This window comes from Anneissia japonica, unplaced genomic scaffold, assembly GCF_011630105.1.
Source record: "Anneissia japonica isolate Jap-2015-1 unplaced genomic scaffold, ASM1163010v1 scaffold288197_len338424_cov179, whole genome shotgun sequence".
In the NCBI taxonomy this organism is placed as follows: Eukaryota; Metazoa; Echinodermata; class Crinoidea; order Comatulida; family Comatulidae; genus Anneissia; species Anneissia japonica.
In genome coordinates, this window is record NW_022741702.1 from 209380 (window position 1) to 224950 (window position 15571).

Below are 15571 nucleotides of genomic sequence, written 5' to 3' on the forward strand. Positions count from 1 at the left end.
CTGGGTTGGCACGGTTTACGAAAGGGCCAAATGCGATGGAGTGGTAGCTCCAGAAATTTGCCAAGGGGCCGACTGGAGCATCTTCCAGGGTCTTGGAATATAATCCCTGGTGTACGGTTCATTGAGAGTGTTATTATGCCTTAGTAAGGCCCAGATTATGCTTTTAGAGCACCTAGAGATTGGCACTCAATATAATGTTATTTGGAAAGGTTAATTATTATTTTTGGTCCAACGACCTCATCATGGTGAGGCGAACAGCTTGTCTGACAAGAGGGGGGGGGGAGTTCAAGGGGATGTAGGGGGGATGCCCTACCTGACTCCCGCTGGCACCACTATTGCATGGATGCACACTTAAAATCATTTTCAATTGGTATATTTTCTAATTTAAAACACAATTTAATTTAACATCAGCAGAACCATGGCAGCATAATAATAAAAGTCATATGGAATTTCACCCACAATAAATATTAAAATAATACTCTATAGTTTTGATATACCAACATGGTATAATCTATATAAAAGTGCTATAATAACATACAGTATCAAAAGTACTTCCCACTGGGTATTCAAATGTCAATATAATTGTGATCAAAGGTTTGAGATACTGAGACATACCAATGTATTCACATAGCACAAAGCTAATCATCACCTTGCACCACTTTGATCATGTCATAGTCACCTGTATGAACGAATAGTCAAACACAGTGATATGTTTGCATAACATATCATAACCACCTGTATGGACACCTGTTAAGTTATATTTGTCTGTGTAAACCCCTTGTAAACATTACACCTGTAATGAATGCTTATGCCATAGCCACCTATACCAACATCTGACAAGACATATCATACCCACCTGTATAAACACCTGGTAAACAAGTTATATCCACCTGTGTAAACATGTATTAAACACCTCATAAACACCTGTATACATGCTTGGAAAAAATATGCCATAGCTGCCGGTACTGGGTGAAATATACCAAAGCCATCTGATAAATCACGCTGTAGCTACCTGTTTAAGCAACTGCCATCTCTTACACCTGTTATATTTGTATTAAATAGAGATTGTACTCTTCCAAGTGGTTCAAGGCAAGATACTGGTTGTGTTTCTATAATACCATATACACACACACTGCATTAAGAGTTAACTGCAGAATTCAGTACTTCCAAACAGTCACATAAACAGTCACATGATCAATGAATTGCACTCTTTATCTCCACTTCTTCCCGGCACTACTCATTATTTCAAATATATCTGGAAGAGATAACTCTTGTTATTGCTGCTAATTTTTCAACGTGTTTGGTCAATTAGAGTGTCCGCACAAGATGTTTTTAGCTCAAAGACCCTGACTGTGGCATCCAGTATTATGTTTTCTAGAGACTATTTCTCTCTACTGACTTTTTCCCATCACCTCTTTCCTTTGAAGAACCAGTTGAGTAAACGTCGTTTAGAAGTGTCGACTTCACTGCCATCTGATGATGAAATTCCTCGCGGTAGCACCATGCGTTTAACATTTGGTTTGATGATTTCGTGTTGGTATTCATATGGCATTAGTGGAACCTTGCGTTTTAATACTGTAAAATAAGATGTTATACTTAATGTTCATTTTCCTGTCATATAACCTCTTTCATTATTAAATTTATTTTGTTGAATAATTGATGCTTCCAGCTTCAACTTTAAAGATTTCATAGATTGTAAATTTGCACACTTGTTTTTTAATATTATTTGTTACGGTAGCCCACTCAATTTGAACTAGACTGTATTTTTATGAAAGGTTATGCAAGCTTCTGTTAATATTTTACAATGTCTTTGTTGGTAGGAAGGAAAGAAGCTGGCTACCCCAGTTATATTTTACCAGTTTTAACTGAAATTCACAAAAAGATCATTAAAATGAATATTAATGAGAATAACTGCGATGTGGTCGTGGGAACTTACATGTGTCTGATGGTTTGATAGGTTTTTCAGTTAGTGCAGCATTTTTCATGGCTGCCTCCCTTGCACTAGATGACACTAAAACACCTGAGTAAAGAATAACATTAAACAAATGTAACAATAATAAATAATGACAATCTTAAAAGGCAGACTGTGGAGGAAAAACAATTTTGACATGTTGTACAACTGATTTTTTAAATATTTAAAAACTGTGGGGGGGGGGGGAGAGGGGCATGCATAACCACCTTTTCCCTCAGTTTTTAAATATTCAAAAATCTGTATCTCATTAACCATCCAATATGCTTTTCATGTCTCAGAATTATAAATTAGCAAAATTCATCTTTCCAACTTGCATGCTACAGTTTTGTTTCACAAACCGGTTGAAAGCTTTGGTATTGCCACTTTGCTTGTGCTTACCTCGCTCTTCCTCCTCATGTACAAGTACACGTTCTCGATGGAATGACTTCAACCATTTCTGTTTCTCCTCAGGAGACTTGGTACAGAACACATACGTTTTACCAGACTCGTGGTCTGTGGTTTTCCATGCATTGCGAATATCTGTCAAGTAGATTAAGGAATTGTTAGAATATGAAGGTGAAAAATAACCTTTTCTGAATTCATGGTGGTGGATGTTTTGAGGATAGAGCAGGAGTGAATTCGCCTTTCAATCTGTTGCGGATCAATGCGCCCTGGGGTATGACACTCATTTTTTTTTTTTTTTACTGAAAAATGATAATTCATATAATAATAAATGAACAAAATTAATGTAAAGTGCTTAGAAATCATATTGAATAGTCTCTAATACCACATCCCTTTCCATGGAATGAAGTATCAGTTTAGTAACAATGAATAAAATCGTCACTCACTAACACAATTAAAGTAAATTGTGTAAATTCGCGAAAACAAAAAAGTGCGTCAAAATAAATAAAACGCCGCTTCGTTAAATTTGCTTCAAGGGTATGTAATGTTCCAAAAAGTTCTATTAATCTTCCTTCACTTAAAAGTCGGTGTTTTGGATTTAACATTTATTTAAATGTGTTAATGGTATCTATGGTAATTACTTAACATCTTTATTTGGTATTTCTGTAAAACACTGTAGGTGCCGTAATACCATTACTGAATTTTTCATAATTTCTTTTTCCAGAGTCAATGTTACTAAAAATGGTTTAATCAATAGATTACCTAGATTATTAAACAATCTTAGCAAAGAGGATAATTCCATAGATATATAAAAAGATCAAATGTATTTTACTTATAACTAGAGTAGGTTTTGTTATCTTTACTGTGACTTTGTTAATATTTGTATCTGTTTATTTGTATCAGTTTTTTTGTTTCCATTCTGTAAGTGGCGGGTCACCCGCTGTTGAAAGAATAAAGCAAATTTGTATTCTTTACTAGACAGTCTGTAATGACACCAGCATGTAATTTAACATGCTTTTTTGTTCTCACAAACTAACCAGTTTGTGATGTGAGCAACAAAATATTATTTTAAAGTGTTGTTAGTCTTGGTTTTCAACATAAATTATGGTGTTAGTGTTACTATCGTAAGTAAATAGATTATTATTATAATTTATTATTAATGTTACCTTTGGTGTCAACAACATCCAGAAAAGTACAAGAATCAAGGTTAATTCTGTTTTTGTAAACCAGCTGACTTCTCCAAAGAATATCCTATAATTAACAAGAAAAAAACAACCCAAATGAAACCTGTTTTAAATGCCACTGTTGAATAAGCGACACACCAAATATAATTTTGTTTTGCTAAGGAGCACTTCTGTGGTGCTTATACTTATATACTTTTTTATTATACTCTATATATTATTTTTTTAAATATCTTGGTACTTAATTGAGACTACATATTACCCAATTCAGTATAAAACATACTCCAAATCAAATTAAGACTCATCATACCCCCATGTCATTTACAGTATGAAAAAATTAATTAAATATACAATGCAAAATAGTTGTTTTTGATGTATTTATATAACAAAAAAGTTTCCAAAACTTTCAACATACCCTTTTACATAAAATCAGTTGATGGTCGAAGAGGAAGAGCACCCGTCCTGTTTTTCTGAGACCTGAATGCGATACTTTGAACACTTCTCCGGAATGTAAAGACTGTGTGCTTACTTCAAGAACATCTTTACCCTGACCATAAAAAAAAACCAAAATAACAATACAAATATTACAAACCTAAACTATACAAGTAGTGTATAAGAGAATAAAAGAGTCTCTTATCATTAGAATGAACAATACTGATGTTCTGCACCAAGACCCAACTAGCCCACCCCATCATAACATACTTGCCTTCAAACCAATTAATACCTTCTTGAACACACATGTATATTTTACAAGTTTGACCTTTCGTAAAGTTCAATAAGATATAAAGAACATTCTCAAAACTTACACAAAACACCAAATTCAAACCAATGTGTGAACAGTTTTTGACTGCTTGTTTACAAACTCAGTTTCACACATGAACCATAATGCTTCCTATGCAGCTACGCATAGAAACCAACAATGAGGAAAATTATGGAAAGTGTATGTATACACTGGGAGAGAACGAATCATTAGATATATTTCTGAAAGTAATCTTGCCGTACGGCAGTTCTTTTTGGTAAGTACAATAATCACAAATAAATACACATTACATGCACATCTTTCATTAAGCCCCAGTCCAGACTATTAACATGTGACATTATGGCTATGGGCATATAACAGTTTTTTGTCAAAGAAAATTTTATAGTGTGCTCAGAGCTTCAGATACAGTCTTCAACTTGATGCAATTCAGTGATTTTATACTGCTATGTCAATATGTTTTATGAATAAACCAGAAATGAATGAATGAATGAAAAAACAATCCTTACCTCCCAGCCCTCGATACTTTTCTGCCACTGAGCAATTTTCTCAATGTTCTCTATGAGCCGTTTTTGTTCGTTGATCGCAAATGCTACATTCCGCATTGTTTCAAGGGCTTGCTTCACGTTATTGTAATCGGGATGGTCTGTGCCCGTGTATTTAAGGAGTTCAGCAAGCTGAAGGGGATATTTGCATATACGTTGGACGGGAGTAAGAAGAAAGCCATCTATACGAATTTCAATCATGGCTTGTAATAAACGGCATGCCTAGGAAAGAAAAAAATAATAATAAAAACATACCACAAGGCTGAAATTTCAAGATACATACAGTACAATTATATGTAAAACAGAATATAAAAGGTTGGGATCACAGTAAATGTCTTGTAATACCTGTATATCACCAGTAAATATGTAAATAGACAAGAAAAAAAAGAACCTCACTTTAAGGAAATTAAAGTTTTATATATTTTCAATTTTTCAATAAAATATTACTTTACAAAGGGCTACTCAAAACATTTCTATTCATACAGTCAATACTTCATTACTGTTTTGTATATTTTAAAATGTAAGGAAAATGATGACTTTTCCAAATGAGACAACAAAAGTTATTTTTATATTTTGGCCTTCGCTAAACAAGGTACAAAAATTCTCGCTTTATCAGTAATTTTATATTAAATTTGATTCATAATCTACAAAGAATATAAAAACATAATAATAGGAATAATAAAGAACTTACAATATAAAATGAAAAATTATTAGAAATTATATTCATTATCTTTCCTCTGAGTTTGATGTTTGAAAAAATTGTCTGAAGTAAATTGTGGTATCATACCTCAAAGAAATGTTTATATCGTTGTCTTCGCAACAGCTGGCGTAGTTCTGTAATGGCACGGCTGTGGTTACTGCAATAAGCTGCATAGATGCTAAATCCATCCTTCTGAAAATGAAACGACCAAACAAAAATAAAAGAAAATAATATTTCTTTCAAAATTGCAAATGAGAGTTTGTGTAATTTCATTTATTCAAATAATAGCATCACGTAAACAATGATGAACAATACATAAAAGATATAAATTATTAAAAAATTATAGAACATTTACAATTTACATTAATAATGGAAAAAATTATGAATACAAAAAAGTTAAATAATTAAAATTATTAGTATTCCTTTATTCTACTGTAAATTTCTTTGGCAAGGGTTCAATATCCCAGCTATATACTTGAATTCTTATACCTCCAAAATCTATTTCACTTTATAATCATCATTAGGGCTTCATGAAGCTTTGTTTTGGTTGCCTTTTTCATTCCACCTTCTTCATCACATTTTGTTTTGCCTATGCATTTGTTTTTACCTACTAATTATTGTGTATGCTATGCAATTTAGTTTTTTTCTGTGGAATTGGAATAAATTTTAACTGAGTTGAACAAATTAATATCTGAATAATAAACGTAAAGTCAGACAGACAGTCGCAAATTGATACTACAATAACAACAATTTAACTGTAAGTTACACATACCTCCGTGATTATACTATATAATACTATATTAGGAAAGACTTTAAGTTTAGACCTTGTTTATTCCAGGGATAACTATTATGTCTATAAGGGATAGACATTATGCCTAAGCAGTATGACAATTAATGTCCTGTCCACATTATCAATAATATTCCTTTTTAAATGTATTAATAATTATTTCAACTGTAATTTAATTTCTTTCTTTAGACTTAAAGTTCCTAATCGTAGACTTTGTGATATTAGTGTTTTCCATGTTCCTTTTCCAAAGTTAATATTTGAAAAAAATCGTATATCTTCAATTATAATGATCTTGTTAGTGCTTGTCCAGAAGTGGATATTTTTAGCAATCATTGGCAGTTTTTAAGAGGCATGCCTCCATTTACATTTCTGAGTAATTTTTTTCAAATATTTTACCTTTGTTATATTATTTATTTTCGTACTTGTATTCTCTTCTGGCAAAGTATAGTACAATGTTTTTTTAATTTCCTTTTATCTTGTAACCCTGTCTGTAATGTTTCATGTTTTTCTACAATCTTGTAAGTGGCGACTGTTTTTCGCTATTGGTTTGTTTATAAATAAAATAAATATGACATCATCATGCTGACATATGAGCAAATCACACAACTTTTTCAAATAAAATTTAATAGTGTAGACAGAGCTCTAAAGGATGCTAATTTATTGGTTATTGGCAGGCATTTATAGAGCTTTGAAAAAAAACAAACCAAGAGGAAAAGAGCAAAAGAAAAAAAAAGAACAAGAAAACACAATCAGCAAAAGATGTTATAGAGCATTGAAGAGTTGGGCCTTAAGTCTATCTTTGAAGATGGAAAGAGATGGCGACTCACAGATATGAACAGGTAGATATTTTATAGTTATATGTTTTGTAATATTATGATTGTTGTTTTTATTATTATTATCATACGTTTTGTTTTCATAAAACCTACAACACTAAATAATGAATGCCCATAATAGCAGAAAAAAAATACTGAAAACACATGATAGATATACAACCTTGTACTTGAATAAAATGTGAACTTTGCAATTTTCTCATCTAGATTATCTTACCTCACACAAATCTTTCAAATGTTTGTTGTAGTCTTTTTCCGTGTTTAAAATCTCCATGACAACGTTTGTCCGCACTTGTCGTTTACTGAGGAAGCTCATACTTGTGCGCCGGACAGTCTGATCGGCAGTTATCTGTCCCGAGCTCATCTTTTCAAAATGTTCTTCCACAGTTTCATTTTGATTTACACGGATCTGAACAAAAAACATTATTTGTAATTATTAGAAACATGTGGCTTTCATTCGAATTGATGCAAGTCTGAGGTTGGTCACTACTTGCTTTCTTAGGTAAAGAACTTATCAATTTTCATTTTATTCCATTCAGGAATATTCAGTGGGTACCTGGTTGGATGCGAGATTTTTTTTTTCTAATGTGGAATCTAGTGGTTTCTTTTAGGCAAGAATTTTCTGGACATTTTTTTTCACATTTGGGCTCAATGTCCATGTTTTGGACATAATTTTGCACTTTTGTGCTTATTTTCCTGAGTTGAGCACTTTTTTTGCTCATTTTATATTATTTCTTATTTAAACTTTCTGCAAAATTGTGTATCATACTCCATTTTATACATACTTGCTGACTTCTCTGAAGTATAAAAAAGTCTTGGCTAATTATTATCATCATTAGTTTCAATGGTATCGTCAACTTTGTATCATTGTAATCTTCATCATCATTATTATTGTTATTATTTTAATTGCTTTTATTATGAAAGCTATAAGAAATGAATATTATCATTGTTGCTGCCGCTGCCATCGTCATCATTAATATTATCATTGAGCAGGTGAAATTTAACTATCAATATTATCATCACCACCAACATCTAAAGTCTAATACAGACTATCAAATTTTATTTGACAAAAACATGTGATATGCCTAAATATGGTCATGATGACATCACATCATCACCATATATAGGCACATCATGACTATATATGGGCATACAGCAGTGTTTTGTCAAAGAAAATGTGATAGTATGGGCAGAGCTTAATAATGACATACTCTGACAAAGGCAGATGGGAACCAGCCCTCCTGGTCATCCACTTGACCCCACCACCACTCCTTGTCTTGCATGTCAGTCACGCCGATCACGTCCCCAGCTTTGAATGCTAATTCTTCTTCATCCATTGTAACATGATCCCACAATGCTTCACCATACACTAAAACATCATCATCAGCCGCCTGCAAAGTATAAAACCGAATAATATTAGTAATAAAACATATTACTGTACTAGTACTGAAAAATGGCCATTGTCATTAACTAAATTGTAGTAGCTGTTAATGATATGTGAATGGATTATAATTTTAATAAAAATAACAATAATTAAATTAACATTAAAATTATTATGAAAATATTACTAATAGCAACAACAATAACAATATATTTTCTATTAAATACTTATACATACTACCCTAAGTTAGTTCTCACTTACATTCATTGTTATACACATATCCTCTGCTAAAGTATCTGTGCTTTGGGAATGGCGTGGTATTACATCAGGATGTCTGTCAGTGGTACCTGTGAAAATAAACATTTACAAGATGTCATTTCACTCTCACTCCAGAGAAAAATCTGGTGGCCATGTGACATGCAAAGCACAGAGTAGTGGGAGGGGGTCTGTGAGGTGTTTGCTTAAGATTTTTGTTTAGAAATACTTGACTATAGACACTGGTACATGGAATTTAAATTGCAAATTAGCTTGTTTGAAGTACTAAACCATGCACCCCTGTTTCTCTCTTTTTCTCTTTTTAATTTTTCTCTCATCTATTTACTGTACATTTATGATTATGTGTTTTAAGAAACTCTACTGATCTTTTTGTTTCCCTCAATATCTTTATATCTTCTATAAACACATCCATAAACATCTTCCTTCTTCTAAATACAGTTATTTTCTACTCTATTAATATTCCCTTAAATATCACATTTCCTTTCAGCACATGACCTTTCTTCTCTGATCAGTCATATTCAAAAAGCATTCTTTACACTTCTAATTTCTTGCTCTAAATCTACACCTCAAAGTCCTGCAGCATGTTTCTTTACCTTTCATTGTTCAGGATGACACTTTTCCCCATTTAAAAAAAAGATTCCATAATAGTATTTTTATGTCACATGCAAGCAAAATTCTTCCCAATGGAACAAACCGAAAATGAAGGAGAAAGAAAGAATCTTACCGTTAGATTTCAGCTGGTTTGAAACATTGCATAATTTTTCCTTGTGCAAGTCACTGGGTATGCTCTGTGACCTCTTGATGAGCGTCCGTGGACTATCAACCTTATGCAGTACGGTTGGAATTGAGGCCTAAAATTCAAAACGAATCAAAACAATGTAAATATTTACCATTTTTCACTAATGCGCTGTCCACACTATCAAATTTCATGTGACAAATTTGTGTGATGTGCCTGTAAGGCTTGATGATGTCATAATACAATATAATATAATATAATATAATTATAATATAATAATGTAAGAACCCAATTAAATGGGATTATAAAATAGATAATATTTACTTAGAAAAAGTAAATGAATTTAAATTACTTGGTGTTTTTATAAATAATAAACTTTAATGCTATACACAAGTAAATTATATTTGTTCTAAATCATCACAATTACTAGGTTTTATTAATAAGTGTAGTAAAAATATGTCATGGGCTGTAATGTTAAATCTATATAAAGTATTGATTCTTCCAATTATTACTTATTGTTGTGCAATGTGGGCACCAGGTGACAAAACTAATATTAATAGAATTGAAAGCATCCAACGTAGAGCCACCAGAATAATTATGTTTAAAAAAGATGGTGACTGGGACACACATTATGAAGGTAGGCTGAAAACGCTTAACATATAAGCATAGAAGATATTTTTAAATATCACCGGCTTGTTCTTGGTTTCAAAGTTCTTCATAATGTGTGTCCCCCAACATTAACCGTGTTTGTTCATAAGAGTGAGCGTTGTGAGGGTAGGCTTATTCACTGGAAAGCCAAAAGCAATATTTTTCTTAATTCTGCTTTCGTGTCCTTTCCCAGGCTCTGGGAAGAACTACCTCCTCTACTTCAAAACTCTGTTAATGTTTCCTGTTTTAAGAATAATTTAATTAAGCATTTTATTTCATTTTATGTTTCTGATTAGTTCTGATTGTTTTTGTGTATTTCATTTTATATGAAGGATAGGGAGCAAATATTGTTCGGGCTTTCGCCCATTCCCTATCCGGGCAATGCATGATGTTTTTCTCCTACAGTATATGCTTTTTGCCAAATAAATATTATTATTATTAATACACCCAAATATGGGTAATCACATAATATTTTATAGTGTAAACAGGACTTAAGGTTTATAGTAAGTAGTATTTTTTTGCCGTTTACTGTAAACACAATTTATAGCAACAATAGGTAATTTTAAGGATTACAGTAAACAAATAATTGGTCGGGTTATATATTGTGTATTCTTTTTTTGTGATACTAGGTGAATGTACTGTATAACTATTGATATTTTACATGTTTGTTTCTTTAAATTGTTCAAATGTAGTTGATGGTTTTTTAATTCAATTAAATATTTTTATTGCAAGTGTTATAAATGGCCAATATATTCTGAAAATCTAAATATTCCACTCTACTGTTGTACATAAAAAATGACTCAATGCCATCTGTTAATTGTCGGTGGCCGACTAATCGGATTGTCATTAACAAATATCCACTGCTTGCACATCATCAGCTGTGTTCTTTATGGACTCGCATCGGCCGAAAAAATTGTCCGTGCAGTGTGTACCCAAATTAAACACCATACCTTTCTGTTCCTTGGTGGTGTTGTATCTCCATTAAAATTAAAGTCAAAGTTCATAGGTCCAAGATCAGAAACTGGCCTGGTAACTACACCTCTGCGACGGTTTCTCCTCACAACAGCATCCTCTTTTTCTGTTTCTTCTTCGTCCCCTATGTTACCATTCATATTCATGCTACTTCCAGAACTCCTCCGTGTTAATGTCCCAAATTGCTCTTTCTCAGTAAGTCTTTCAGCATTCATCAATATTTCATTTGCAGCTATACAAAAAATATAGAAAATAAGTTGGCATGCAATACTGTTTATCAATATTAACACTTTCTTTTTAATAATCAAAACAATAATAAATAATATAAATCATATCCTAAATGAATCAAATTGAAATAAGAAATGGCATATGACATATATTGGAGGCGGTTTAGCTAGTGGAAATAGTGTGGTTTCCCAACCTCGAGGCTGAGGTTTCAACACTTTGCTGTGTGTCCTTGAGCAAGGCACTGCACCTACACTGCTTCAATCTACTCAGCTGGATACCAGGAAATTGCTAGGAGTAACCTGCAATGGACCAGCACCCCACCCAGGGGAAGCATCACACTCTCATCTGCTTTACGCTACTCAAAAATGGAGATAAACTCCAGCCTATATGAGCACATTGGCTCGGCAAGGATTTACCATATGACATACTAGTGTAATTTTGCATTGTTTACTGTAAATGCTTTTGTTTATTTTAAAGTGAAGGAAATTGACCTATAATTTACAAGAACCGTTCCATCATAACAGTGGAACAAACAATACATTTCATTCTTGGTTGCCACATAACCAAGACCAGAATTTATTTTAAATTTTATTTTATTTAACATTGTAAAATTCCATCTACACCAAACACTAAACAATTCTTCACCAAATGAATATAAGCTATTATCTATATATTATATAAGAATTCTATCTGGCTTCATCAATTCGTAAAAAAGAAAGAAATAACAATTCATTTACACTGTATTTAGCAACAGTTTAGGCTTTTACTTCTCATTTATTTGAAGTACACTTAGAATAAAAGACATTTGGTAATTTTAAGAATTTCAAGATGACACAATTCTGTAGTATTGTAAACAATGACTATATCAAAACAAATGTGTAAGTATAGATTTCTTAACATCTTATTTACAGTATACTGTAGTTATGAAAGTGATAAACATAAACAATTCCGGCATTTCATCACCCACATGTTAGCAATTTCTGGTTAAGTTTATGTACAGTAAAAATGTCATCATGTTTAAAAATAGGTGGGCAACTATAGACACAAAAATATAAGCAAAGTTGCTTTAAAATATCCAACCTTTCTCTATAACATCTTGTTCAGCAGCCTCTTTCATTGCAGCTCTTTCGGCAGCTTTCAAAGCTGCTTTAATTGTATTCTTTCCTCCAAGATCGGATTTTGAACGCCTTGGCGCCCTTCTTGGCTTCGGCGGTCGAGCCTTCAATGGTGGCTTTTCTTCTTCCATGTTCCTACTGCTTTCACGTGAAGAGTTTGAGGCACTGTCGACACGATAGGAATCAAAATTTGGCATTGATTTCGGGCGCCGAAAGTCGCGTCCCTTTGGCCTTCGTATAACTACAGCTGAAAGAATAAGTATTTCACAGTTTAGTGAAGATGTGAATGATACATGAACAATCGCTTTTTAGCTTTTTTATCGTTATCGTTGAAGCATAAATAGGCCTTAATAGGGGCGTCCCCTCAATAGGCTGTAGTGTTAAAAGATATACTTTTCTTCATTTTGTGGCTGAAAGTGTCCCCTTAATAGAAATATCACCCTTAGGAAATTCCACCTTTAATAGGGATGTCCTAAAGGAGGGGTCTACTGTATAAGTGATGACAATAACAGGCCAGAATATAAGAAAATATAGCCTCACATTATCTTTTCACAAACAATGCCGGAATAGCTTTTCAAATAATAATTATAAGTGTAGTTATTTAAGATGTTCGCCTAATTCTAGTCCACACAAACTGCTTGAAAAATGAGCATAAAATAGAATAACGGTAATATACACTTTAAGACAGACAGTAACGTTTCCTATTGGAACTGTATGTAACTTAAAAGCTGATTTACAACAATGATGTAACATCAGCTAATATATTTTCATAGATTCATAGACTTGTGAAATGTTCCTTTTTAAACCCATTCTGATTTGAAGAACTGCATAATCACCAAAGAAATTAGAAGAGTATGGAGCTACAGTAGACAGGATATGGTGATAATTATCATTCTCAAAGGCTTATTGTTTTTGAAAACAAGTAATATACACATATACAATAATGAAAATATATATTGATGAAGGAAAGTAATTCCAACTACTATTAATTATGTGTTTAAATCAAAGAGAAAATAGGTAGAATCCAGAATAAATGTTCATATTACTAAAATATCCCCTGCCATCCCCCTCCCCACCTTATTACCAAACTGTTACTCAAGAAATCTGTTTATGAAATATCATATTTCTATCACTAGTAGTTAACAAAGGTATTAATCAAAAAGTATACAGGAATTAATATAGAACATTAAATGTAAATTATTAATTTCTAAATAACGAAAACAAATAAATAAATTTAACCAAACTGTTTACCACTTACTAACATCTAACTATTGCACTGTCATCAGTGGAAATACTGTTGCTTATTAATAATGTGTACAATGTTGCTACTGTTCGAAGTTTTTTGTTAACTACCGTTAATAGTGAGGGATGACTCAGAAAGGGAAGTGATAACTTGTATAGCATATGACTCAAACTTATCTGTCTAAGATCATACAATCGATGATGAGGGCATACTATACCGTATATATCTGGAGCTTTATCAGCTACATCAAGAGATGATCACTTCCTGTATTAAAACAGCAAATGGGGAATCCCTCCAACATATTAGGCTTCTACAAGAAACTAGGTTATATCCATTACCTGCAGAAAATTCTTTACAGGCCTATTGTCACACTAAAGAAATTTATTTTCACATAATCTATAACACTCTCCATCATAATTTTTCTAATATGGATTATTCCACGAGGTATTATTGAACAATTTTGGTAGATTCTTCTTACTATAGAGAAAATATCGCTACACAATACCATTTAAAATCTTTTACATGACACTATCAAGTGGTTGTTATGGCTAGACTATCTAGCCACAGTTTATCACAGCCAATTCAACTGATGACAGTGTCAAAACTAATAATTAAATTTTGATTAAAACCCAATAAATACACAAAAATGTGGCATATTAAAACATGGACCTATTAATAGATAGGTCCATGATTATAACCTTCAATTGTCAATGTAAGGTACAGTATGCAAAAATATATATTATGTTGTTCAGTTAGGTAGAAAGTTGAAAAAGCTAGTAAACTGTAACTTGCTGTAGGAGGCACTCAGCCGACGTATGGACCGCTTGGGTTCGCTGCTCAGTGACAAAGAGGTGTCACATGGTGTTAACATCAGAAACATACACACAATAAGCTTCAGCAGATTTCCTTTCTGTTTCTACTAAGGATTTTCTTAATTAATTAAATAGTTCCTTAGTAATCATTTTCTCTCACTGATAGGTCAAGTAGTTTTTGATAGTTATTAAATTCAAATAGAGAGGTATAAAATAGGTTCAAAAGAGTTAGCAATCATCTATCAAAAGGTGGGTGCTTAAGTAATAGTTACTAAACCCATGGTTTCCAGTAGTAGACAATAACTAAAATAACAAAATATAAATGATGTTCTTGAAATGCCAGGGAAATAAACTAAAAACTACAAAAAATCTACATAAAAAAATTACCTTCTAGGTTACTAGCAGGTATAGCTACAGTATACACCTTCTATGGGCTGTCTATCAAGAAACTATTTAAATTTATTGAGAGGTTTCCTAAGAAATTTTTGCTAAGAGTCATACCTATAGAGCTAAAACAACTCCTTCTCAGGGTACAGATGCAAAGAGCCTAGGCACCAACTGGAAGAAAATGTCAAAAAATGGAGGGAATTCTACTAAAGTCACGCTTGGTATTAGGGAAAAGTAGCTGGAAAATAGTATATGTACCTTTTTTATCTCCTCTTAAATATTTGTTGTTTAAAAAGTTGTTTATTTATAATTGGTGAAGGGAAAGGCAGTTTACCTGTACTAATAGTATTCTTTGCAACTGGTGATGTATTCTGGGAGGCATCTGTCTTGTCGCATTGTTCAATGCTGATGTCAGTGGAAGTTGCTTGGGAAGGTGAACGAGAGTTTATGGACAGATTTCCAATTGAAGACTCAAAGCTAGTTAGGCTTGAGCTGTCCGAAGAATCCTTAAAAAAGAATGTAAAATTGTAGACGCATTACATTTATTATTATATAGAGCATTGTGCTTTCATAATTTTCTATATTGTTATGAAAATTGTTTTTGTATCTGTTATGTTTGT

At 32.6% G+C, this 15571-nt stretch overlaps 1 protein-coding gene across 1 annotated transcript in view; it reads right to left on the reverse strand.

The window, feature by feature from the left end:
* Positions 1 to 537: 537 nt before the first annotated feature.
* LOC117118909 overlaps positions 538 to 15571 on the reverse strand; it is a 37909-nt gene continuing 22875 nt past the window's right edge. Inside the window, exons 3-16 of the mRNA XM_033263639.1 lie at positions 15286 to 15457; positions 12475 to 12756; positions 11145 to 11398; positions 9535 to 9661; positions 8796 to 8881; positions 8365 to 8544; positions 7371 to 7562; positions 5624 to 5728; positions 4801 to 5058; positions 3950 to 4081; positions 3520 to 3604; positions 2351 to 2491; positions 1937 to 2020; positions 538 to 1575 (exon numbers count right to left, since the gene is read on the reverse strand). Coding sequence (XP_033119530.1) covers positions 1409 to 1575; positions 1937 to 2020; positions 2351 to 2491; positions 3520 to 3604; positions 3950 to 4081; positions 4801 to 5058; positions 5624 to 5728; positions 7371 to 7562; positions 8365 to 8544; positions 8796 to 8881; positions 9535 to 9661; positions 11145 to 11398; positions 12475 to 12756; positions 15286 to 15457 — 2265 coding nt within the window. The 3' untranslated portion in view covers positions 538 to 1408. The remainder of the gene's footprint in view (positions 1576 to 1936; positions 2021 to 2350; positions 2492 to 3519; positions 3605 to 3949; positions 4082 to 4800; positions 5059 to 5623; positions 5729 to 7370; positions 7563 to 8364; positions 8545 to 8795; positions 8882 to 9534; positions 9662 to 11144; positions 11399 to 12474; positions 12757 to 15285; positions 15458 to 15571) is intronic.